We start from the raw sequence: 24,545 nt of genomic DNA, 5'->3' as shown, positions 1-24,545 counted from the left end.
TGGACTATTGCAACTCACTTCTCCTTGGCATCAGCTCCACCTACATCAACCGACTCCAACTGGTCCAGAACACAGCCGCCCGACTCATCACCCACACCAAACCCTGGCATCACATCACTCCAGTCCTCAAACAACTTCACTGGCTTCCCATCTCCCACCGGATCACCTACAAAATCCTGGTCCTCACCTACAAAGCCCTCCACCATCTGGCCCCCACATATCTCATTGACCTCCTCTCCCCCTACCAACCCTCACGGTCCCTCAGATCCACATCAGCCGGTCTCCTCTCCATCCACAAGTCCAACCTCCGCAGTTTTGGGGACAGAGCCTTCTCCAGGGCATCTCCCAGGTTCTGGAACTCCCTCCCCCAACTGATCCGCAATTCCGTGTCCCTCACCATCTTCCAGTCCCGCCTCAAGACCCATCTCTTCACCTCTGCCTATCCTTAGCCCCACGTCCCCCTCCCTTTTCATCTGTGCATTAATTGCCTCATATTGTGTTTTGAATTGAATTCTGTCTTTACTTGGTGTACTAGTCATGTCTCTATTTATTTCATTCCCCATACATGTTTTTCCTCTACCTGCTAAATTTTTGTAAGGTGTCCTTGAGACTCTTGAAAGGCGCCCATAAATAAAATTTATTATTATTATTAATACCATGTGCCCTAATTTTTCCCACTAAACTCCTATGTGGGACCTTATCAAATGCTTTCTGAAAGTCCAGGTATACTACATCCACTGGCTCTCCCTTGTCCATTATCCTAGTTACATCCTCAAAAAATTCCAGAAGATTAGTCAAGCATGATTTCTCCTTTTTTTAATCCATGCTGACTCGGACTGATCCTGTTAGTGCTATCCAAATGTGCCGCTATTTCATCTTTTAAAATTGAGTCCAGCAGCTTCCCCACCACCGATGTCAGGCTAACTGGTCTATAATTCCGTTTTCTCTCTCCCGCCTTTCTTAAAAAGTGGGATAACATTAGCTACCCACCAATCCACAGGAACTGAATCTGAACCTAAAGAATATTTAAAATTTATTACCAATGCATCCACGATTTCTAGAGCCACTTCCTTAAGTACCCTGGGATACAGACCATCAGGCTCTGGAGATTTATCAGCCTTCAGCCCCATCAGTCCACCCAACACCATTTCCAGCCTAATGTGAATTTATTTCAGTTCCTCCGTTACCTGAGATCCTCTGGCCACTAGCATATCAGGAAGAATGTTTGTGTCCTCCTTAGTGAAGACAGATCCAAAGTACCTGTTCAACTCATCTGCCATTTCCTTGTTCCTCGTAATAAATTCACATTTTTCAGTCTTCAAGGGTCCAAATTTGGTCTTAACTAATTTTTTCCTTTTCACATACATAAAGATACTGTCCCTGACGTCCCTTGACAGCCACGGTCGCTCCTTACTCCCTTTGGAATATTTATTCCTCTTTGGAATGGACTGATCCTGCACCTTCTGTATTATTCACAGAAATACCTGCCATTGTTGATCCACTTTCATCCCTGCTAGTGTATCTTTCCAGTCAACTTTGGCCAGCTCCTCCCTCATGGCCCCATAGTCCCCTTTATTCAACTGTAACACGGAAACCTCCGATTTACCCTTCTCCCTCTCCAATTGTAGATTAAACTTGACCATATTATGGTCACTACCTCCTAATGGCTCCTAAACCTCAAGTTGCTTTATCAAATCTGGTTCATTACATAACACTAAATCCAGAATAGCCTTCTCCCTGGTTGGCTCCAATACAAGCTGCTCTAAGAATCCATCACGGAGACACTACACAAATTCCCTTTCTTGGGGTCCAGTACCAACCTGATTTTCCCAGTCTACCTGCATGTTGAAACCGTAGCATTACCTTTTCGACATGCCAATTTTAAGTCATGAATCAACTTGCACCCTATATCGAGACTACTGTTTGGGGGCCTGTAGATAAGTCCCATTACGGTCTTTTTACCCTTACAATTTCTTTGTTCTATCCATACTGACTTCACATCTCCTGTTTCAATGTCACCCCTTGTAAGCGACTGAATTTCATTCCTCACCAACAAAGCTACCCTACCCCCTCTGACCACCTGTCTGTCTTTTCGATAGGAGGTATACCCTTGAATATTCAGTTCCCAGCCATGTCTCTGTAATCCCCACATCATACTTGCCAATTTCTAACTGAGCCTCAAGCTCGTCCACTTTATTTCTTATACTTCGCGCTCATATACAATACTTTGACCTCGGTATTCACCTCCCCTCTCGCACTGCTCGCAATTGGCCCTGAACTTAATCTCTTATCCCTTCTCGAACTTTCCTTCCCATTAATTCGGGAGTCTTTTGTAACTTTTCCTGTACTCACTTCCCCTTCAACTCAATCTTTATACTCCCAATTTGTCAATCCCTCCCCCTAATTATTTAGTTTAAACCCACACGTGTAGCCCTAGCAAACCTGCCTGCCGGAACATCGGTCCCCCTCTAGTTAAGGTGTAACCCGTCCCTTTTGTACAGGTCACCCATACCCCAGAAGAGATCCCAGTGGTCTATTCCTCCACTTTGCGTGTGGCCTAACTCGGACAGTGGAGAAAGCTGAGGATAAACAGGTCAGTAGGAAATTGGAAGGGGAATTAAATTAGCTAACATTTTATGGCTAATAAAACCCCAGAGCACCAGCAGGTCCTTGCGGTCAGAGTGCAAGTATTTGGCAATGTGATCAACTAGTTTATACTTGGTCTCACTAATGTAAGGGAGACCACCATCAAGAGCACAGGATGTAATACATGGGATTAGAGGAGGCGCAAGTAAACCCCTGGAAGAGCTGTTGGGATTCTTAAATGGAGGTGAAGGAGGAAAGTAGGAACAGGGGTTGCAGTTGCAGGGGAAAATGCTTTGGGAGAGGGACAGGTAGGTAGGAGGGATGAGCAAACCAAGGAGTTATGTAGAGTGTGGTATTGGCAAAAAAACAGGAAGGAGTGGCGCCTAGAAGGTATGACTGGTGATGCGATTGCATTGAAGCTGGCGGAAGTGTTGGAGAATGATGCAATGATTGCGGAAGCAGGTGGGATGAAAGGTACGGGCGAGGAGAAATTTATAGTGACCAATTAACCTATCAACTCTCACATCTATGGCTTGTGAGAGGAAATTAGAGCACCAGTAGGAAACGCATGAGGTCATGTGCAAACTCCATACAGCCAGTCCAAGAAGTCCGGAATGAACCTAGATTGCTGGCATGTAAGGCAACAGTTCTATGATCTGTGCCAATATCCAACTTCATTAAAGTTTCATACGGGTCATTACTGATACATAAAGTTGGACAGTGTGTACAATTATGGAGAGGATTGGAGAAATATTTTTAACAGGAATCATTCATTAAATACCATCTATGAACATGCATTTATATCCTATACAATTTATAATTCGTGTTGTTTTTCATTCATCTGTTTTTGTCCATTAGATAGGGGCCATATTACCATGATCGATCATCTGTACCTTGGAAATTATTTTTCCGATGTTATCATATAGAATCTGCATGACATTCCTCGTCTGCTCTAAAATCAGCGGCAGCAAATAACTGTGGATAAGGGAATGACAAACTTACATGTGAAGTTGTTCCTGGATTTTTCTTTCACTTACCACATAGTTTGTGTAGGAAAGAACTGCAGATGCTGGTTTAAATCAAATGTAGACACAAAATGCTGGAGTAACTCAGCGGGTCAGGCAGCATCTCTGGAGAGAAGGAATGGGTGACGTTTCGGGACTCCCGAAACATCACCCATTCCTTCTCTCCAGAGATGCTGCCTGACCCGCTGAGTTACTCCAGCATTTTGTGCCTTACCACATAGTTCTCCAGCTTGGTTTGAACAAGGATGGATTTTCCTCCAAGTACAAGGAACTGCAGATGCTGTTTTACAAAAAAAAGGCAGAACATACTGGAATAACGTGGTCAGTCAGGCAGCAACTCTGGAAAACTTGGATAGGCGACGTTTCGGGAACATCGCCTATTTATGTGTTCTAGAGATGCTGCATGATTCATGGATTTTCATATGTTCTCTCGGGAAACCTCTATTTCAACATAAACAGATACTGCACAAATACACATGATAAAGATAAATTTATATTTAAAGAGAAGATACAACAAGTTTTGAAAATATGAAACATGAAATATTATAAATGCACTGCATGCCTTAATGAAATATTAAACTCTCTTTTCAAGGCCCCGATCAACCTCTAGGGTTTGTCCAGCATTTTTTGGAACATCATTTTAGAAAAGAATAACTAGATGCACAAACTGAATGAAAAACAGTTTACTAAGCCATTGAGATGAGATTCCTTTAAAAATATCTTCACAAACATTCTTTGCATGGTATGATTGGAAGTACACTGGATCTAAGAATGCAGTTTCCATTATATACTCTCATTTCTCAACATATAAATGTAATTCTATTTTCATCAGCTAAGGCACTTAGTAGGAAAAAAACTTGCTTTAAAAAAGTTATTCAAGCTGAATATCACAAGTGGTAAACAAGCAAAGATTGATCCTGATTTTTATTGCATAGAAAAATAAAGCCGCAGGTAATATCAAATGGGTGATTTATTGCCAATGTATATTTGCAAATGTTAACCATAAACCAGTTATCCTGAACATGAGCTTCATTCAACCTAGTAATTTCTATTAACTTGAGCTGAGTGCACTCTAAAAGGTTGGTGCAGATTTAAAAATTGCTTGAAAGCAGAAATAAAAAAGAAAAGCACAGCAGGTTAATTCACACATAAGGGCATGTTAGCTATGCTTTCGTGGCATGTCTGTCTGATTGGGATTCCTTCAATGTCATGATGCAGTTTTATTATTAAAACACAGAAAGCAGTGGAAAAATTGCAGCATTTAGTCCTTAATTTTTCCATTAACAAAGAGAATTTAAAATTCTTTAGAATTCAAAATGAAAGGCAATAATGTACATTGAATGGTAAGCAAAAACAGACTGAGACAGCAACTGACAATAATCCATGAAAACAATTGTAAATTATAAAGCCCAAAAATATCAATGATTGGTTAACATTTTATCAGGACAGGCTGTTATTCATCTGTCTATTGAAAATTAGCAGTGGGAGGCTCAATCTTGCAGTATTTCGGAATTTCTGACTTGGGGAAGATTGCAAGTAAAAGTCAGCTGTTTCCAAAGAAATAATTAAAGAATAATGGGGTGGACTAGTTTCCTTGTGAAATAGTTTAATCCCCAAGCTGTTCCATTGCATATTAGCTCAAGAAGGAGCAAGAAAGAAGGTTTGGGAGCAAGTCAATTGAAATCTATTCATCTTCTCTACTATAGCAGGTGAGCAATTTAAGGAGACCAGGAAAGAGAAATTATAGTCGAATATTTAATTTACAGGCACACGATAGATCTATTGTGATTCACTGATCACAAAATATCATTGTGTGTAAATTACATGATTGCATGTGTTATATCTGATACTGAACTATTGTTTTTACTGTTGAGTGCCATCAGTTTGAATAGAATTGTATTGTTTAAAAAGACTAATGCAAACTGCAAATAACTCACACCATCTGCTTGTAGTTAATGTCATGTGAATCTGTACAAAGCATACATGACTGTTATGAAACAGAAGAGTAACTTATGCAAATCAAATCTGTAAGTTACTTTTAGAAACTGACGGCCAATTTTATCAATAAACCCCAAAACATTTAGGAAATGTTTTGAACCTACATCTTACAAATGGTTAAAGTTATTATTGCCATAAGTTAAATCTACCATATTTTTGGACTCCATTTTATTTCTAATTTGCTTTCACAATCACATTCTGATCCCCTATTCACAAAGAATAGGGGTATAAATTGTAAGATTGGGTTACAAATTGTAAGATTTAATCAGAGAAAAAAAACATGCCAAAATTATAAGTTCTGATAAAGAATAAGATCATCTAAACATACCCCATCCCAAAATCCAGTGACATTACCATTATTAAGTCCGTCAAAAAAATCCCTGGGCTTCATTCACCAGTACTTGAGCAGTCATGTAAATATTATCGGAACACGAGCATAGTGTCGGATGGGTATCCTATGATAAGTGGCTTGCTTTGTGACCCTGAATATTTTCTTCACTGATGGGACTTTGTATGCAACAAATATAAAATACATTATCTTACCAAGACTTCCTCAACTTAACTACCTGCAATTACCATAATTTAAACAGACAATGGAAGCAAGCAAATGGGAATGCCACTCCCTGTAAGTTTCCCTCCAAGTCACATACCTTCTGACTTGGAAGTGTATTATAATTCATTCTGGTTCAAGATTCTGGAGATCCCTAGCCAGTAGTGCTTTTTTAATAGAAATCCTGCTGCAGGCCAATAAGCCTTTCACCAGAACCTTCTTGAGAACAAAAAAGGGAAGGGCAATAAATGTTGGCTTTGTCAGCTACATCCTATGAATGCATAAACAAAATGGTATTGGGTTGGATTTAAATAGTTGGCTCTTTTATTGAGCTAGTACAAAAGCATTCCTCTATGGTTAAAATAAAATATCTATAATGAACCTGCTGGACATTTTAAACATTTATTTAACATCTTTTGCCAAACAGATTATCAAAACTTCCAGATTTCAGGATTATTTCCCTTTGATGGAAGTTGGTAGTCAGTGAAGTTCTGTGCATAATGGTTTAAACTGTGACGTTTAGCTTAAGTGCACTGTAGCACCAGCTTTAATTTTCAAATGCAGTCATATAAATCAATCTTCCATTGGTATGAAGGCCTTTACTAACCAACAGCATTTAAAAAAAATTCTAGATTAACATTTTAAGTAATGACAACATTCCCAGCAATTTTAACCAGAATCTGCCATTCTGTTTTATAAAAAGAGCATTCTTCACAATGCCCTTATAAATTATAGAAGCGAGATATCTCACATATGATTTATGACATTCCCTGGCCAACTTTCCTAGGTCAACATCCCTATTAAGATAAAATTGTTCAACTTGTGTAATGATAGTTTGTATTTTTTGAGGGACAAAATCATCAAAAACAGATAATATGGACAACACAAAATAAATTTATAAATAGAAAGAATTGAGGACAAGTATAATGGAGCATGAAAATGTCAGCTTTTGGGTCTGGAAGATGGCAAACAATGTGCGATTGAGGAGAGTCTCTTTCACATGGAAGGAAATAACAAAAAATATGGTTCAGAAAAAAAACATAGCCTTTAAAAATTATATCAGTGTTTATATTTTCATTTTTTAATTTACAATTTGGAGAACTCATATTTATATTTCCATTTTAAATTTTACAATTTGGAGAACTCGTCCTTTTGAACCCACCCATGAACATAATATGAATTGGTTACTAAGAAACAACTATTGAAATAAAGCTAACTGTTATCAGTTAGTACAGAAACCTGTTGGTACAATGAACCACAGAGGTTACTACTGTTTGATGTTGAGCACAAGCAGATTTCTAATGTTTAAGGAGAGGATACCCTATGAACCCACTACCGCAACTTGGTTTACAGTTCAGGGAACTTGTACACAGATAACCGTGCCCGATTACTGTGACCGTCCATTGATTTTGAGGACTAGGAAATCAACCATACATGGCTAATTCTTTGATTAATCCTGCCATGAAAAATTTCATGCTGGAAGCACTGAATACAAACCATATTCCAGTAACCCAAAGAACCAAACTTATATAATGGTTATCTAATAGATAGCAGATTGTAGTAAAATACGCAGGTAGTGACTATCACCATATTTTTTTCAATGGACTATTTGTAAACTTAATTGAATATAAACAAAAATTAAATCCAAACAGATGTTTTCCCATCTCCAGATTTGCTGCTGGAGCTGCCTTTTTCTGAACCAGGTTTGGGCTTAGCTCCCTGTTTCTCGTGGGCAGTGTTGACACGGTTCTGTTCTGCCACAGTACCTCCTGATGCTGGGCTGCTGGTCCTGGATTTCTGTGCATTTTCTTGCATGTTATAACCCTGAAAGGCAATGTCCAACTGTTCCTGGGCAACTTTCAGGTGTTTGTGAAGTCTTGCCAAGTCAGGTGGGATATTGTCATCTGGACTAGAAGATTGATGGTCTTGCATTATATTAGTTAAGTGTTGGCCTTGAGCAACAAGACCATTAGGGACCTTGGTGGACTTGTCCGATTTGACTACAAGATTGTAACCTGGTGGTGACGACGGAATGTTCCGAGGGTAATGGTAAGGAAAAGGTCGGTTGTTATTCTGGCTCCGCCGCTTGATACGAATGACGTCTCGAATGGTTCCAAAGCCCAGATGAAACATCTCACAAATATTAAGAATCAAACAAAGACAACTGACTACATACATTACAATGAGGAAGACCGTCTTTTCTGTAGGTCTGGAGACAAAACAGTCCACAGTATGAGGACAAGGACTTCTAGTGCAGACATAGGACGGATTAACTTCAAATCCATACAGTAAGTATTGTCCCATTAAGAAACCTACCTCAAATAGAGCCCTGAAAATCAACTGGAAAACATACATTTTCATCAGACCTTCTTGCAAGATGCGTCGTCTCCCATCATGCTTCTGACCATTGCCAGTCTCTTTTTTCTCACTGTCTGCTTCTTCATGGATCATTGGTTCCTCCTCATCTTCATCCTCTGTTTGTTCTGAATTTCGGTGGACTTGCCATCGTATGGTTGGTATTTTCTTATTCTTGAAGAACTTGTTTTTTTTCTCTTCTTCAGTGGACCTGGCAATTTTATGGATGGCATAGCCAAGGTACATCACAGATGGAGTTGAAATCATGATGATCTGAAAAACCCAGAACCTCACATGGGAGAGAGGTGCAAATGCATCATAGCAGACATTTTCACACCCAGGCTGTTTGGTATTACAGACAAATTTGCTCTGTTCATCAGAATAAATGGACTCCCCTCCAACTGCAGTCAGCACTATGCGGAATATTATCAGCACTGTAAGCCATACTTTGCCAACAAAGGTGGAATGATTGTGGATTTCTTCAAGAAGACGTGTTAAAAAGGCCCAGCTCATATTTGTCATAAGGACTCCTCATCTAATAGCTGTAATGGAACAAGAATAAAATTAATTTAATACATTATTCACAACTGCACAGTTGAAAAGAAAGATCATGGAAAACAATAGATAAAATTAAAGCCCAAAATGCAAAGATGCAATATATTTTCCATTGGCCGACCATAAGATACAGAAGAATGCAGTTGTATAGGGCTCTGGTGAGACCACATCTGGAAAATTGTGTAGTTTTGGTCTCCTAATTTGAGGAAGGACATCCTTGATTGAGGCAGTGCAGTGTAGGTTCACGAGATTGATCCCTGGGATGGCGGGACTGTCATATGAGGAAAGATTGAAAAGACTAGGCTTGTATTCACTGGAGTTTAGAAGGATGAGGGGAGCTTATAGAAACATATAAAATTATAAAAGGACTGGACAAGCTAGATGCAGGAAAAATGTTCCCAATGTTGGGCGAGTCCAGAACCAGGGGCCACAGTTTTAGAATAAAGGGGAGGTCATTTAAGACTGAGGTGAGAAAAAACTTTTTCACCCAGAGAGGTGTGAATTTATGGAATTCCCTGCCACAGAGGGCAGTGGAGGCCAAATCACTGGATGGATTTAAGAGAGAGTTAGATAGAGCTCTAGGGGCTAGTGGAGTCAAGGGATATGGGGAGAAGGCAGGCACGGGTTATTGATAGGGGACGATCAACCATGATCACAATGAATGGCGGTGCTGGCTCGAAGGGCCGAATGGCCTCCTCCTGCACCTATTTTCTATGTTTCTATGTTTCTAATGTTTCATGTATTTAAGATATTATGACAAAGATTGCAGCCAATGGTTGTTAAACAGGAAAATATGGCTGGCAATATATCCCTTTATGAGGAAAAATGAAATAAACGATCACCTAGGCAGTTCAGGCTAGTGATGGAAAGTGCTAAAACATTCGATATGACATAATAGCAATTGGCTTTAAATAATGTCATAAAACTATAATAAATTAAAGCGGGAGTGGGCCCACTGGTGTCTATTCTATAATTGAATAAAACCACAGCTTCTCTCAACATTGTCCTTTATTTTGAATCTATGAACCACAGTTCTGGATATTCCAGCTAGACAAACATTTAATCAGTTCCACATCCACCCCGTCAAATCCCTTAAAAATTGTGTATAATTTGAAAAGATCACCTTTCATTCTTCTAAACTGAAGAAAGTACAATCTGCTAAATCTCTCCTCATAAGATAAATCTGCTACCACAGGAATCACTGCACTCCCTTTATTTTTCTCTTAGGTCGGAGAGATAAGAACAGTACAGAATATTTCACCATGACTCTATAATTAGAGAAATAAATCTCTCGTGCACTCAAATCCACTTGCAACAATGCTAACATACTATATGCCTTGGGAAGTGCTTTCTAAACTTTCATGTTATTGATTAATTTCCAATAGCATCCAGGTCCCGCTAAACAATAATGTTTTTTAATCTCTAATGATTCAATTAAATACTCTGGCTTTTTTTCCTCTATCAATGTGGATGTTCTAATTTTGTCGAATAATCTATTGTGTAGCAAAAGCCATATAGATCAAAAATAAATCAAAAGCTTCCTGAAAGTCCAAATACACATCATTTGCATGCCCTCGTCAATTTGAAGGGCTGACTAGCTTGTTTCCACGCTGTATCCTTCTATCATATCAGCTGATTAAACTTCATCTATTCTGCTGATTATATCCACTATAATTTCAACAGATTGTCAAAAAATAATTTCTCTTTCATATTGACTCTGCCCACTCCAGTTATTGTTTTCCAATGTTACCATTTGTTTAATAATAGATTCCAACATATTCCCTACTAATGATATCAAGCTAACTGATCTTGTCCCCCATTATCTTCTCTACTTGTGTTGCTACCTTTAGGGAGCTATAGACTTAGACCACAAGATCCCTTTGTGCATCAATGTTGTTAGGGGTCCTGCTATTAATTAAATACTTTCCCTTTACATTTGACCTACCAAAGTACAAACTCTCACATTTTACCAAATTAGACTCTGCCTTTTTCTCCACCCATATCTGTAACTGATGTATATCCTGCTGTATCCTTTGAAAACCTTCTTCAATGTTCACAACTCCATCAATTTTTATGCTGTCTGCAAACTTACTAACCAACCCAGCTACATTTTTGTCCAAGAAAGAACTGCAGATGATGGAAAAATCGGTGGTAGACAAAAATGCTGGAGAAACTCAGCGGGTGAGGCAGCATCTATGGAGAGAAGAAATAGGCGACGTTTCGGGTCGAGACCCTTCGTCTGAAGAAGGGTCTCGAACAGAAACATCGCTATTCCTCCATAGATGCTGCCTCACCCGCTGAGTTTCTCCAGCATTTTTGTCGGCCTTACATTTTTGTCCAAATCATAATAAAATATAATATATATATATATACACACACACGCACATAACCCTGCGGAACACTCATGTCCCAGCACAGATCTCTGCGGAACACTCATCTCAGACCTCCAGCCAGAATAATAACCTTCCACCATTTCACTCTGTCTTCTCTGAGTAAGTCCATTTTGATCTAAACAACAGGCGTCTCCCTACCCTCGGTACAAGAACTGTTCCAGAGCCGCTGTCCGAAAAAAGCTCTGAGAATAGCTAAGGACAAACTGCACCCCCTCCACACACACCTGGATCTCCTGCCATCAGGCAAGAGATACCGTAGCATCAAAGCCCGGACTACAAGACTGCTAAACAGCTTCCTGCCACAGGCTGTGAGGCTGCTAAACAGTCACTCTGTACTCACAGTCACCTGATTCTGCGGCTTTGCACTGACATTTTAATAACTCTGGCACTGGCCACTCAAATCAGCTGCCCTGGACATTTTAATGATTGGTTTTACTGTATTTTAATGTTGCTGTTTTACCTGCTTTTAACTATTTATACTGTTTCATCAGGGACTGGATTGTTTTTTATTGTTATTATGTGTGAAATGTTTTAAGTTTCATGTGCGATGCTCTGGTATTCCCTGGGAAACGTCTTCTCATTTTGCACTGTGCAACTGTTGCTTTGCAAGATGACAATAAAGGTTGATTTGATTTGGTATTTGCCCTTATGATAGAATAGAACCGCTTAAATCACCATGATCCCATGCATCCTGATCTTTTGGATCTGCCTACCACGAGAGTCCTTGACAAATTAAATAATCTTTCACCAAAAGAAAATTGTTAAAATCTTCTATCAGATGATCAAGAAAACACTCAAAGTAATTCAAACCTCCAATCTTATCCGAATATATCTCAACACAGTATGGCATCTCCTTTGACCAACACTGCAAGAAATCGTGGGGCGTTGTGAACACGGCCTAGTCCATCACACTAACCAGTCTCTCCCGTCGACTCCATCTACACTTCATGCTGCCTGAGAAAGCAGTCAACTCATGGACCACACACACCCAGATCATTCTCACTTCTCCCCTCTCCCAAGCAGAAAATATAAAAGCTTAAAAGAACATGCCTGCAGATTCAAGAACAGCTTCTTCCCCACTGTTATTAGGCTCGTGAAAGGACCTCTCACATACTAGGAAGTAGACAAAAAATGCTGGAGAAACTCAGCGGGTGAGGCAGCATCTACGGAGAAAAGGAATAGGCGACGTTTTGGGTCGAGACCCTTCTTCAGACTGATATCGGGGGCGGGAAAAAGAAAGGAAGAGGCGGAGACAATAGGCTATGTGGGAGAGCTGGGAGGGGAAGGAGGGAGAAAGCAATGACTACCTGAAATTAGAGAAGTCGATGTTCATACCGCTGGGGTGTAAACTACCCAAGCGAAATATGAGTTGTTGTTCCTCCAATTTATGCTGGGCCTCACTGGCAATGGAGGAGGCCCCGGACAGAAAGATCAGATTTAGAATGGGAGGGGGAGTTGAAGTGCTGGGCAACCGGGAGATCAGGTTGGTTAGTACGGACTGAGCGGAGGTGTTCGGCGAAGCAGTCGCTGAGCCTACGCTTGGTCTCGCCGATGCAGAGAAGGTGACACCTACGACAGCGGATGCAGTAGATGAGGTTGGAGGAGGTACAGGTGAACCTCTGCTTCACCTGGAAAGACTGTTTGGGTCCTTGGATGGAGTCAAGGGGGGAGGTAAAGCGACAGGTTGCAGGGGAAAGTACCAGCGGAGGGGGTTGTCTGGGTGGGAAGGGACAAATTGACCAGGGAGTTACGGAGGGAACGGTCTCGACGGAAAACACAAAGGGGGGGAAGATCGGAAAATGTGGCCAGTGGTAGGATCCAAGTGGAGGTGGCGAAAATGTCGGATGATTATATTTTGTATGTGCCGGCTGATGGGGTGGAAGGTGATGACAAGGGGGACTCTGTCCTTGTTACGAGTAGGGGATGGTGATTAAGAGCGGAGCTGCGGGATATAGAGGAGACCTTGGTGAGAGCCTCTCTATAATAGAAGCGAGGAACCCACGTTTCCTAAAGAATGAGGACATCTCCGATGCCCTGGTCTGGAACACCTCATCCTCGGTGCAGATGCGGCATAGACGGGGGAATTGGGAGTAGAGTCCTTACAGGAAGCAGGGTGGGAAGAAGTGGTCAAGGTAGCTGTGGGAGATTTCAAATTCCAATCTTCCAATCCACTTTACTGTGACCCTCACATTTTTTAAAAATCTGCACTTTCTCTCTAGCTATAACACTATATTCTGCACACTGTTTATTTTTTCTTATGATGTACTCATGATATAATTTATATGGATAGCACGCAAAACAAATTTTTGCACTGTATCTTGCTACATCTGATATTAAAAGTCAATACTTTCATTGAGCTATCTGAATTATACAGCTGTGAACTCATTCCTGCCTGTACTGCTATACGACTGGCGTAGCTGGATTTAAAACTTTCAAATAATTAGGTTTGTGACTCTTTGTCAGAGGCCTGTTGAGTGGTAACAAAAAAAACACGTTTATTTTAAAGAGTTTCTAGTTTTATTTTTAGTTTTACTTTCATTGGTGTTGTTTTGTAGTAATATCTCAATGCCAGCATTGGTTCATGAACAACTGGCACTGGTAAGGGGAATAATTAGAGAGGGCTTTTAACATCAACTGTAAAATATAAATGCTTAGATTTTCAATTAAGAAAGTTACTGGTGCAGCTATGCTGTGCAATATGGCTAAAGAGCTCTGATCACCCATTGCCCGGGATCACACAAGGAAGGAGCTCTGAGGGACATGTCAAAAATATGAAGCAATTGAATAATTTACCAGGAGACATCAATGTCTTTAAGAAGCAATTTAAAAAAATGGTGGATATATTAATCAAACAGAAATTATTAAATGACACAATGGAAACGGAATATGTTGTGAAACAGCTGAGACGCCAACAATTAGCTCATTTGTGGGAGTCAGTCTCCCTGTAACTAAATAAACTATAATTTCAATGAAATAAAGTTAAAAAAAATGGAGTTGCTAAAAATACTTAGTCTTTCCAATTTAATTTTAGAGGAACATTATTGATAATTGTAGTCTGTACGTTTTAAAGTAGTGGTTATCCACACCATGAAGGACACTAGTATTCTATTAAGTATTTCAAGAGAAGTATGATTTTTTTAATGTCCTTCATGACCTTCATCATAAAGCAGACTCTCAAAGAACATTAAGATTCCATCTACAATTATTTGTCTACACTAAGTTTTCATTAAAAAAAAACTTATTAAAATTAAATTTCTCCTTCAATGTCACTCTTACCTAAAGCAGGAAATTATGCTGGGCGAGAATTGCAATGGCACTGATTGATAGAATATACCATGACCTGACAAGAATGTACCTTGATAACTCAGTTCTTCTCCGAAGGCTACAAAACTGAATGAATGCTGGGGCTAATAAAGCCAAGGCGATCATATCCACACTTGAAATCTAAGCACTCAGAATTCAAAATGTGTTGAAGAACTGACATGAGTAATGATTGATAAATTTGGGTAAATTATTTTCTCCAGCCCCAAAACAGTGATAAACTGGACTGTCTCCAAACCAGCAAAATATCACGGGTCCTTTCTGATTAGATGACATATTCCCCTTTAAAGTGGATGGGAATATATCACCTGCTCAAGCAGGCTGGGATTTTTGAGCAGGTGACATATTATTGGATATCTTGTTTTTGGCAAGTATGAAAATAAGTTTGGTAGGAAAAGGCGAATTGATGATAAACTACAGATTTTGCAAAGCAAATACACTTTAGGCAGAATTCACGATATTTTGTTTATGACAGGTATAATATAATCATATTATTTTCTGAGCTCTACTCAATGAACTGCAGAGTTCAACTGTTAAAACTTGCCAATTCCTAAATACGGCACTGGAAATATCATCCCTTTTCTACAATAGGCGTTGAATTTCCTTTGGATGGCTGTTGTCTCTTGTCTTCATGACACTTAGAGCACTACAATATTTAAGAGTGTATGTACTGTTTGATGGAGTATACCACTGAAAAAATATAGAAACTGAAGAGATTGAAGATGCTGGAATCTGATCCGAAAAACAAAAATCTAGAGAAACTCAGAGGGTCAAGTTAAGTTCCTCCAACAGTCTGTTTTTTTCTGAGGAATATATATGTGTTTTGGCATGGGGCATAACAATATCTGGCTCAGATATTCACCATTCCACAATGAATCAGTTATTTAACAAGAATAATCAATCTGTGTAACATCTATATTCTCAGACCACAATAATTTCCTGGGATATATGTCACACCCTAAAATTATACATTGTAGAATTATCAAAATATTAGTAATTATAAAATAGCTTTATCATCAATCTTTCTGGCAAATTTCCATTAGTATGGACATAAATATTACTGTCTATCCACTTACAAAAAAAGTAAAATAACTCTTAAAAGTTGTAGCAAAACAAATATAGCTGGAAAAACAAAAAACAGTAACATGGACCGGGAGAGTTTTAAAGGGCTATGTGCCAAATGCAGGCAATTGGGACCAACTCAATATGCCAACTTGGTCAGCATGGACAGGGTAGGCTGAAGAGCTGTATGACTATCTAATGAAGGATCTTCAACCTAAAACTTTCTTTCTCTGCTCACAGATGCAGCCTTCCCTGTTGAGTATTTACAGAATTTTCTGTTTTTGTGTCAGTAACATCACAAAGTAAATTTGTTAAAGACAAGGATAATATACCTAGCTACATCTGTTGTTCAGAGGTGTTGTACAGCTAGAAAATAATCTGTTTGGATAGAAGAAATTTGTGCAGAGCATAAATATAGATGTATTGTTCTCACATCCACTTGTCAGCAGCTAATGAAATTGGTTCCCAGGCAGCTGAGGATTGCCCTACTATTAATTGCCCTAATGTTTGATTCCTGCATACTTCCAATTTAATTTAAGGGCCAGAGGAGATATGATTACACATGCTTCTATTTATGTGTAGAGTTACTTAAACCTAAAAAAATAATTTTATGAAATTGTCTTATTTTAGGTTTATATTGTTTTACTTCTGCAGTTACGGCAGTACCTGATGATGGAGCTAACCTATTACTCAAATATTATTGCCAATGACATGGACATTCAAATACAAACCTGTTACTTAATCCCCAAAGGTTTATATATGGAGCACATGGCACATCATAGCGACTAACATTTGTGGGTCAACAGCTCAAAAAAATGTGTTTTACAGTCATTGTATTTTCATTACAGTCATTACAGTCATCCTTATATGCTTAGGATGAATTTCCTGACTTTTCACTCTACAGACGGCAGGCCGTGCCCTTCTCTTTTTCTCTATATTTTCTCTGTAGCTGTAACACTATATTCTTCACTCTCTTGGTAGAGTATGGTATGATTTGACTGGATTACACGCAAAATGGTTTATCACTGTATCCCAGTACATTTAATAACAATAAATCATTACCAACACAATTTAAATGCCTGTAAATGACTTTTTTTAACTAGTGAAAAAAATTACATAAACCACAAATTTTAGTTGTTATGATGTACTATTTGTTCCATATATGAATCTTTGGAGACTAAACAGCAGGTGTTGAATACATAGAATCACGGAAAATAAATGAAATAGAAGCCATTCTACCCATTATGTGTGCACTGATTGAAAAAGCCCAGCTCTATCTCGCCTTTCCATACAATCTGTGGCCCTTCATCTTTTCAAATACACATTGAAGTGTTTTTTTAAATGAGATGAGAGTATCAGCTTTATTATCCGTTTGAGCATGTTCTAGACCCCTACCACATCCTTCCACAAATTATTATAAATCCATGCGCAGTAGCTTTTAACCACTCAAAGGAAAATAAGCACTTTCTATTTACTCTATCAGATCCCTTACCTCGCAGAACTGATAATTGAGAAAATATTGAACTGTAGATGCAAAATGGCTCTGCTCTAAACAATTAGTGAGAAAAAGGACCTAGTGTTTCTGTAGTGTTTTATCATGTGGGCAGACAGGACAGAGAACTTGAACAGTGATCACTTGCAAAGAGCATATAAAATGAATGGTCAAATAATGTTTCTGGTGTTATTATGCAAGGTGCAAATTCTGGCCATGATATTGGTAAAATGTGATCAGTTTCTCTTCAAGAAAGATTTTTGCCATTCACTTTATCAGAAATACAGGCCTCAACTCATTTGAAAGACATAATTCCTTCACTGTGAAGTACAAATCTTATCTGTGTGCTTGAATCCATTGATGAGCATAAATCCACAACCACTGCTCAAAGATATTATTCAAATCTTTGACTCAAAAGTCAGTTGCAAACTAACTGCTCTAATCACAAACTGAAAATGATTTTCTTTACGGTTTCTTTAGATAAGCTCAACAAATAGCAAAGTGCTGCAATATAGAACAAAATACAACTGAATACTTACGTAGACATGTTTCCTCTCTTTTTCATGAAAAGAGAATTGTAAAGGTTACTTGACAAAGTTGATTTTAAAGGAGTTTTAACTGCACAGCTCTGTCTAAGAAAATAACCTTCTTCTCCACAGTGACAGGCTTTAAGCAACTTCAATAGGCTCCACCTTTATGCTTCATCATGTCTAGACAGGGATCACTTTAACTTACTGGTAAATACAATGGTATCATCATTGACATTTTCCTTCAACCAACTTCAGTTTCAAATGTAGCTAATACAACTTTTCTTCAAAAAGAGGAACTGCACTATGTTCTTTACTCCCCCAAAATGGTCAGTGATCAAATTCAAGCGAGTGCAACCTTCATTTTCTAATCCAATAATATTAAACTCAGGCTGCATTCCCCATCACCAGTGATAATTAAACAAAAACAGACACTGATCGCAGCACTAAGAGTTCTACTCGTGGAATTCATGGCCTGATGGAAGGACAAATCTGCAGCTAACATTTTTCAGTCTCAACAACACATACAGTTCTTAAGCAATCATAAAATTTATAACTGTCTTTTTTTGGATGAAAAATTCTTGCTATATTATCTCATGGTCAGTGGTTCAGCACAAGATTACCCAGGCAAAGATTGTTTAAAACATGTAGTTTTATTAAAGACGCACCACCATTCTCATGAAAGGTGCATCTGTGTTTTCTTAACAAGGATGAACATAAATTGTTTCAAATGCATTTATTATAAACACCCTGCACTATTTTAAGCACATTGGATAACATATTAAATTCCTGTTTGAGCTATATTAGCCTAGCTGCTCATTTATTTCTAAAAAATGGGTTAAAGTCTTCTTTAAAATAGTAAAAATAGGAATTCATGATATTAATAGTTAAACTAAAAGACAAATAAATGTGCAATATAAACAATATATATTTGAGAATCAATGATTTTTATACATTCCTCTTTAAACGTAAGATTGCCTAAGGACAATTCAGTAAGCTTGGCAGTTAAAACCTACTTGATACTGCTTTAAATCACATGGAATTGTATTGCATTTACTAACCACAACCAGGACAGCAGATGAGGCTGTACCGTTTAATAATGAGCAGAGAATAACACAAAGATTATGGAACTAGACAATATCCCAGCTGTAGTTCTGAAGTGCTCCAGAATTAGATGCACCTCTGGACAAGTATTTCTGATAGTTACAACACCTGTATTTATCTAACAAATTGACCAGTTATGTCCTTTGTACAATAACCAGTAAAACACCAAGCCAGTTGATCACTCCTTCCTCAATCTCAAGATACCAATGGAAAGTGTGGTCAACAATGCTATGTATAAAGAGTTTTAAGAGAACTGCCATTTAATCTCATGAAAAAGGAATGAAGACTGCTGGAATGAAATGGACACAGAAGTGAAAGTAATGTAAAAAGTGCTCAGCGGATTGGACTTGTTATTTATTGTAAGGACTAAGGCTGTAGCCTCTGTTGAGCACCGATCATTCGAGATCAAAGAGGAGATGATCATAAAGGATAATGAAAAAGGGTATAGGGTAAGTCTGCAAGAGGAAGGCTGAATCCCGATGCCTGAAAGAATGGAAACAATATTTGGTTAAACCACTGGATGTGGCAAAGAAATAGTGCAACTGTGAACAAAGACAACATTGTAAAAGAGTGACACAAAGTGCTGGTGTAACTCAGCAAGGTTAGGCAGCATTTCTGGAGAACGTGGATAGGTGACATTTCATGCTGATTGTAAAAGAGTGAGCAGTGCTACTGCTGAGAGTGATTGCAAAAATGCATCTGTGGACACACAATTTATCTGCTACATCTGTAGATGGACCTGCAGTGTTATTTCCTCTTGCACTGCATGACCATTCTTCTTCTTTCAGTCATATGTACATACATCTAAAGGGCTTGCCTCTAGCATAGCACTCTGGCTCTGCATAGCCACTAATCTATGGACATTTAACATTAATAATACAAATGAGGTAAGGGAAACCTCGTGGGATGATTATGTATGCGTTACTTTAAAGGCCAAAATACACAAATGGCACATCGATTTTGATTAAAAGTTGTGGAAACATATTTTCAGATCTTTCTTTACTAATTCCCCAATCCTCCTTTTCGATCCTTTGATAAAAGGGTTGGGTGATACTACAAAAATGTTCAGGCCAATTCTAGTTCTGGGATTCTCAAATCAATTTTAACCTTGTCCTTACGACTGCAATCAACTGCAAGCATGCACAAACACATGTACTGAGACATTCAACAAGCTTGCAGACGTGGTTTTCATGAAGAAACAGTGTTACCACAAAATAATACCTTGGATCAAGCAGTTTATCTTTGGCTCCAATTGAATTTAATGCAGCCAAACGGAGCTGTCTGCTTGCCTCCAAAGCATAATCTACTTTTGTTAACCTCAGATGTGTTCATTATAGTCTTAATGAAGTCAAAGCAGCATATACGCTTCATGGAAAGTATTGGTTCTGATGAGGTTCCATTTCATAATTTGAACTGTGAAGTGCAGTGTAGTGCATTGCATAGTAATTCATGGTTCTTACCTGAAGTATTTCGTGGAAACTTTCTCTTCTACCCAGATAAATCAAACTTGTCTTCAAATTAATGAGAATAGACACAAAGTGCTGGAGTAACTCAGCAGGTCAGGCAGCATCTCTGGAGAAAAGGAATAGGTGACATTTTGGGTTAAGACCCTTCTTGAGACTGAGTGTCAGAGGAGAGGGAAATTAAAGGTATGAAAAGTTACAGAACAAATCAGAGCCAGCGCCGATGACTCTGACATCGGTGCCAGCTTTGATTTGTTCAGTATCCTTTCATGCCTCTAGTTTCCCTCTCCCCTGTCTCTCAGTCTGAAGGAGAGTCTTGACCCGAAACATCATTTTTTCCTTTTCTTCAGAGATGCCACTGAGTTACTCCAGCATTTTGTGTCTATCTTTGGTGTCTTTAGAGGCTAGATCAGAGATGATGGTGCAACATATGGTGACATATTGTTCATATTATTCAGGGACTAATGTTTGTATGAAGCAGTAGTACGACTAAGCCATTTGGCCCCTCAAGCCAGTCAGTAATTTACTAGAAACAATTTACTAGCTGATCATGTCCCTCAAATGTAATTTTCCTGTTCTCTGTCCTCCAATATCCAGAAATATATAAATCTGTTTTGAATGCAATCATTTACTGAGCCTCCACAACCCTCTGAAATAGACAATTTGAGTGGGGAAGTTTCTCCCTATTGGAAGACAGGACACTGGAGGCACCATTTCTGCTGGAGGATAAGCCTGCATATTTGCTCGGTTGCAAAGGACTCAACTTCCATCTATCAAAGAATATTTGCCAGAACATCATACATGCATTTAGTAATGTGCCATAGAACTTGCATGTGAATATCCAGCATGTCATATCCATTCAGATCACTGAGGAATCCAGAACAAGTGCTATGGAAACTCAATGGGCTACCACCCTAAAATCTTAAATGATTGTCATTGGCATTGAAGGGAATTACTGAATCAGACTCGCCAGCTCGCGCACTGGTAAAGTTTTTGCAGAGCCAAGACATCATCTTTCGGGGTGTGATCTTAGTTGACTGAGAGGCATTGACTGTCTTGTACATAGAAAATAGGTGCAGGAGTAGGCCATTCAGCCCTTCGAGCCTGCACCGCCATTCAATATGATCATGGCTGATCATCCAACTCAGTATCCTGTACCTGTCCTCTCTCCATACCCCCTGATCCCTTTAGCCACAAGGGCCACATCTAACTCCCTCTTAAGTATAGCCAATGAACTGGCCTCAACTAATAATAATAATACTAATAATAATATATTTTATTGTCATTGCACGTCAGTGCAACGAGATTTAGTGTGCAGCTCCACTGATGTACAAGAAAGGTAAATAAATACAATACATAAATAAGCAAGCTGAATTGATTGACGTGACCATCTGAGGGAGACTGTCCAAAGGGGGTGGGTGGGGGGGGCACTCATTAGGGCCGGTTCAGAGCCGCTATAGCTCTTGGGATAAAACTGTTCCTGTAATCTGCTGGGAACTGCTGTAATCATGGGGGACTTCAATTTTCATATTAATTGGGCAAACCAAACTGGGCAGGGTAGACTAGAGGAAGAGTTTATAGAATGTATTAGAGACGGGTTCCTAGAACAGTATGTCACCGAACCGACAAGGGGGGAGGCAATCTTGGATCTGGTCCTGTGTAATGAAGCAGGATTAATTAAAAATGTCATAGTTAGGGACTCGTTGGGAACAAGTGACCACAATATGGTCGAATTCCATATTCAAATAGAAGGGGAGCAGGTTGAAACTCAGGCTAGGGTGCTTAGTCTAAATAAGGGGGATTATGAAGGTATGAGGACTGAGCTGATCAAAGTTGACTGGGATAGCAGACTCAAGAATAAGACGGTACATGAGCAGTGGTGTACGTTTAAGGGTATACTGTATAACCTTCAAGAAAAATTTATTCCTATGAAGAAAAAAAGGGGTAAGGGTAAGAACAGTCAGCCATGGCTCAGTAAAACTATAAAGGATAGTATTCGGCTGAAGGCAAGGGCATATAAGGTAGCCAGAGATAGTGGGAGGGTAGAGGATTGGGAAGCATTTAAAGGTCAGCAAAAAATAACTAAGAGATTAATTAAGACGGGGAAAATAGACTATGAAAGGAATTTAGCGAACAACATAAAAACTAATAGTAAGAGTTTTTATAGCTATATAAAAAGAAAAAGGGTGGCTAAGGTGAACGTTGGTCCATTGGAGGGTGAGACTGGAGAGTTGTTGGTGGGGAACATGGAAATGGCAAAGGCATTAAACGAGTATTTTGTATCAGTCTTCACCATAGAAGACACAAAAAATATTCCAACGCTGGATAAACAGGGGGCGGTAGGAATGGCGGAGCTAAATACTATTAAGATCACCAAGGAGGTGGTATTAGGGAAATTAATGAGACTGAAGGAGGATAAATCCCCTGGGCCTGATGGATTACATCCAAGGGTCTTGAGGGAGATAGCGGTGGGGATTGTGGATGCATTGGTGATAATTTTCCAAAACTCCCTGGAGGCAGGAACGGTCCCAGTGGATTGGAAAATGGCCAATGTAACACCTATATTTAAAAAAGGAAGTAAACAGAAGGCGGGTAACTATAGACCGGTTAGTCTAACATCGGTGGTGGGTAAAATGTTAGAGACAATTATTAAAGAAACACTAACGGGGCACTTGGATAAACATGACTTCATCGGACAGAACCAGCATGGTTTTGTGAAGGGGAAGTCCTGTTTAACGAATCTGCTCGAATTCTTTGAGGAAGTAACAACCCGGGTGGATAAAGGGGAACCGGTGGATGTGGTATACTTGGACTTCCAAAAGGCTTTTGACAAGGTGCCACATAAGAGACTATTGCTAAAAATAAAAAATTATGGGATTGGGGGTAATATATTAGCATGGGTAGAGGATTGGCTAACAAATAGGAAGCAGAGAGTGGGGATAAATGGTTCATACTCGGGATGGCAACCGGTAACTAGCGGGGTTCCGCAAGGGTCGGTGCTGGGACCCCAGTTGTTCACAATTTATATAAATGATTTGGAGGAGGGAACCAAGTGTAATATATCAAAATTTGCGGACGATACAAAAATGGGAGGAAAAGTAGGGGATGAGGAGGATAGGAAGAGTCTGCAAAAGGATATAGATAAGCTAGGTGAGTGGGCAACAACTTGGCAGATGAAATTTAATACTAATAAATGTGAAGTCATTCACTTTGGGAAAAAAAATGATAGGGCAAGTTATTTTCTAAATGAGGAGGAGCTGCGTTGTAATGCAACGCAAAGGGATCTAGGGGTATTAGTACATGAATCACTAAAAGTTAGTATGCAGGTGCAGCAAGCAATCAGGAAGGCCAATGGAGTTTTGGCCTTTATTGCTAGGGGGATTGAGTATAAAAACACGGAGGTCTTGCTGCAGCTGTACACAGTATTAGTGAGACCACATTTGGAATACTGTGTACAGTTCTGGGGTCCATACTTAAGAAAGGATGTACTAGCCCTGGAGGCAGTGCAGCGAAGGTTTACAAGATTAATTCCTGCAATGAGGGGATTGACATATGAGGAAAGGTTAAGTAGGCTGGAACTCTACTCTTTGGAGTTTAGAAGAATGAGAGGCGATCTCATTGAAACATATAAGATCGTGAGGGGCCTTGATCGGGTGGATGCACCGAGGATGTTCCCAATGATCGGGGAAACTAGAACTAGGGGACATAGTTGCAGAATAAGGGGGGGCTCTTTTAAAACTGAGATGAGGAAGAACTTCTTCACCCAGAGGGTGGTTAATTTATGGAATTCACTGCCCCAGGGAGCAGTGGAAGCAGAAACTTTAAATATATTTAAGACTAAAATAGATGGTTTTTTAGCTGCCAAGGGGATAAGGGGCTACGGGGAGAGGGCAGGGATATGGACCTAGGTATGGTTAGTATAGTAAGACCTGAGTGATCTCCTGGACAAGTGTCGATCGCCTGGATTGGGGTCGGAGAGGAATTTCCCGGATTTTTTTCCCGAATTGGACCTGGGTTTTTATCCGGTTTTTTGCCTCCCCCAGGAGATCGCGAGGTTCTTGGGGTGGAGAGGGGTGATAGCGGTATAAAGGGGAGGGTAGTGTCTTGTGTTCTG

At 39.4% G+C, this 24,545-nt stretch overlaps 1 protein-coding gene across 9 annotated transcripts in view; it reads right to left on the bottom strand.

The window, feature by feature from the left end:
- Positions 1 to 4,084: 4,084 nt before the first annotated feature.
- Positions 4,085 to 24,545, bottom strand: part of LOC116987449 (gap junction gamma-1 protein-like) — a 99,406-nt gene continuing 78,945 nt past the window's right edge. For 8 of the 9 annotated variants that reach the window (XM_033043524.1, XM_033043528.1, XM_033043532.1 and 5 more), the window contains one exon: positions 4,085 to 9,056. In XM_033043524.1, the coding sequence (XP_032899415.1) occupies positions 7,798 to 9,036 (1,239 nt within the window). In that variant the 5' untranslated portion in view covers positions 9,037 to 9,056 and the 3' untranslated portion in view covers positions 4,085 to 7,797. Of the gene's footprint in view, positions 9,057 to 17,876; positions 17,978 to 24,545 lie in introns of those variants that run through there. The other variant, XM_033043561.1, reaches the window with a different exon arrangement.

The sequence above is a fragment of the Amblyraja radiata genome, chromosome 2, assembly GCF_010909765.2.
Source record: "Amblyraja radiata isolate CabotCenter1 chromosome 2, sAmbRad1.1.pri, whole genome shotgun sequence".
NCBI classification, from domain to species: Eukaryota; Metazoa; Chordata; class Chondrichthyes; order Rajiformes; family Rajidae; genus Amblyraja; species Amblyraja radiata.
This window is presented reverse-complemented; position numbering and strand designations above follow the sequence as displayed.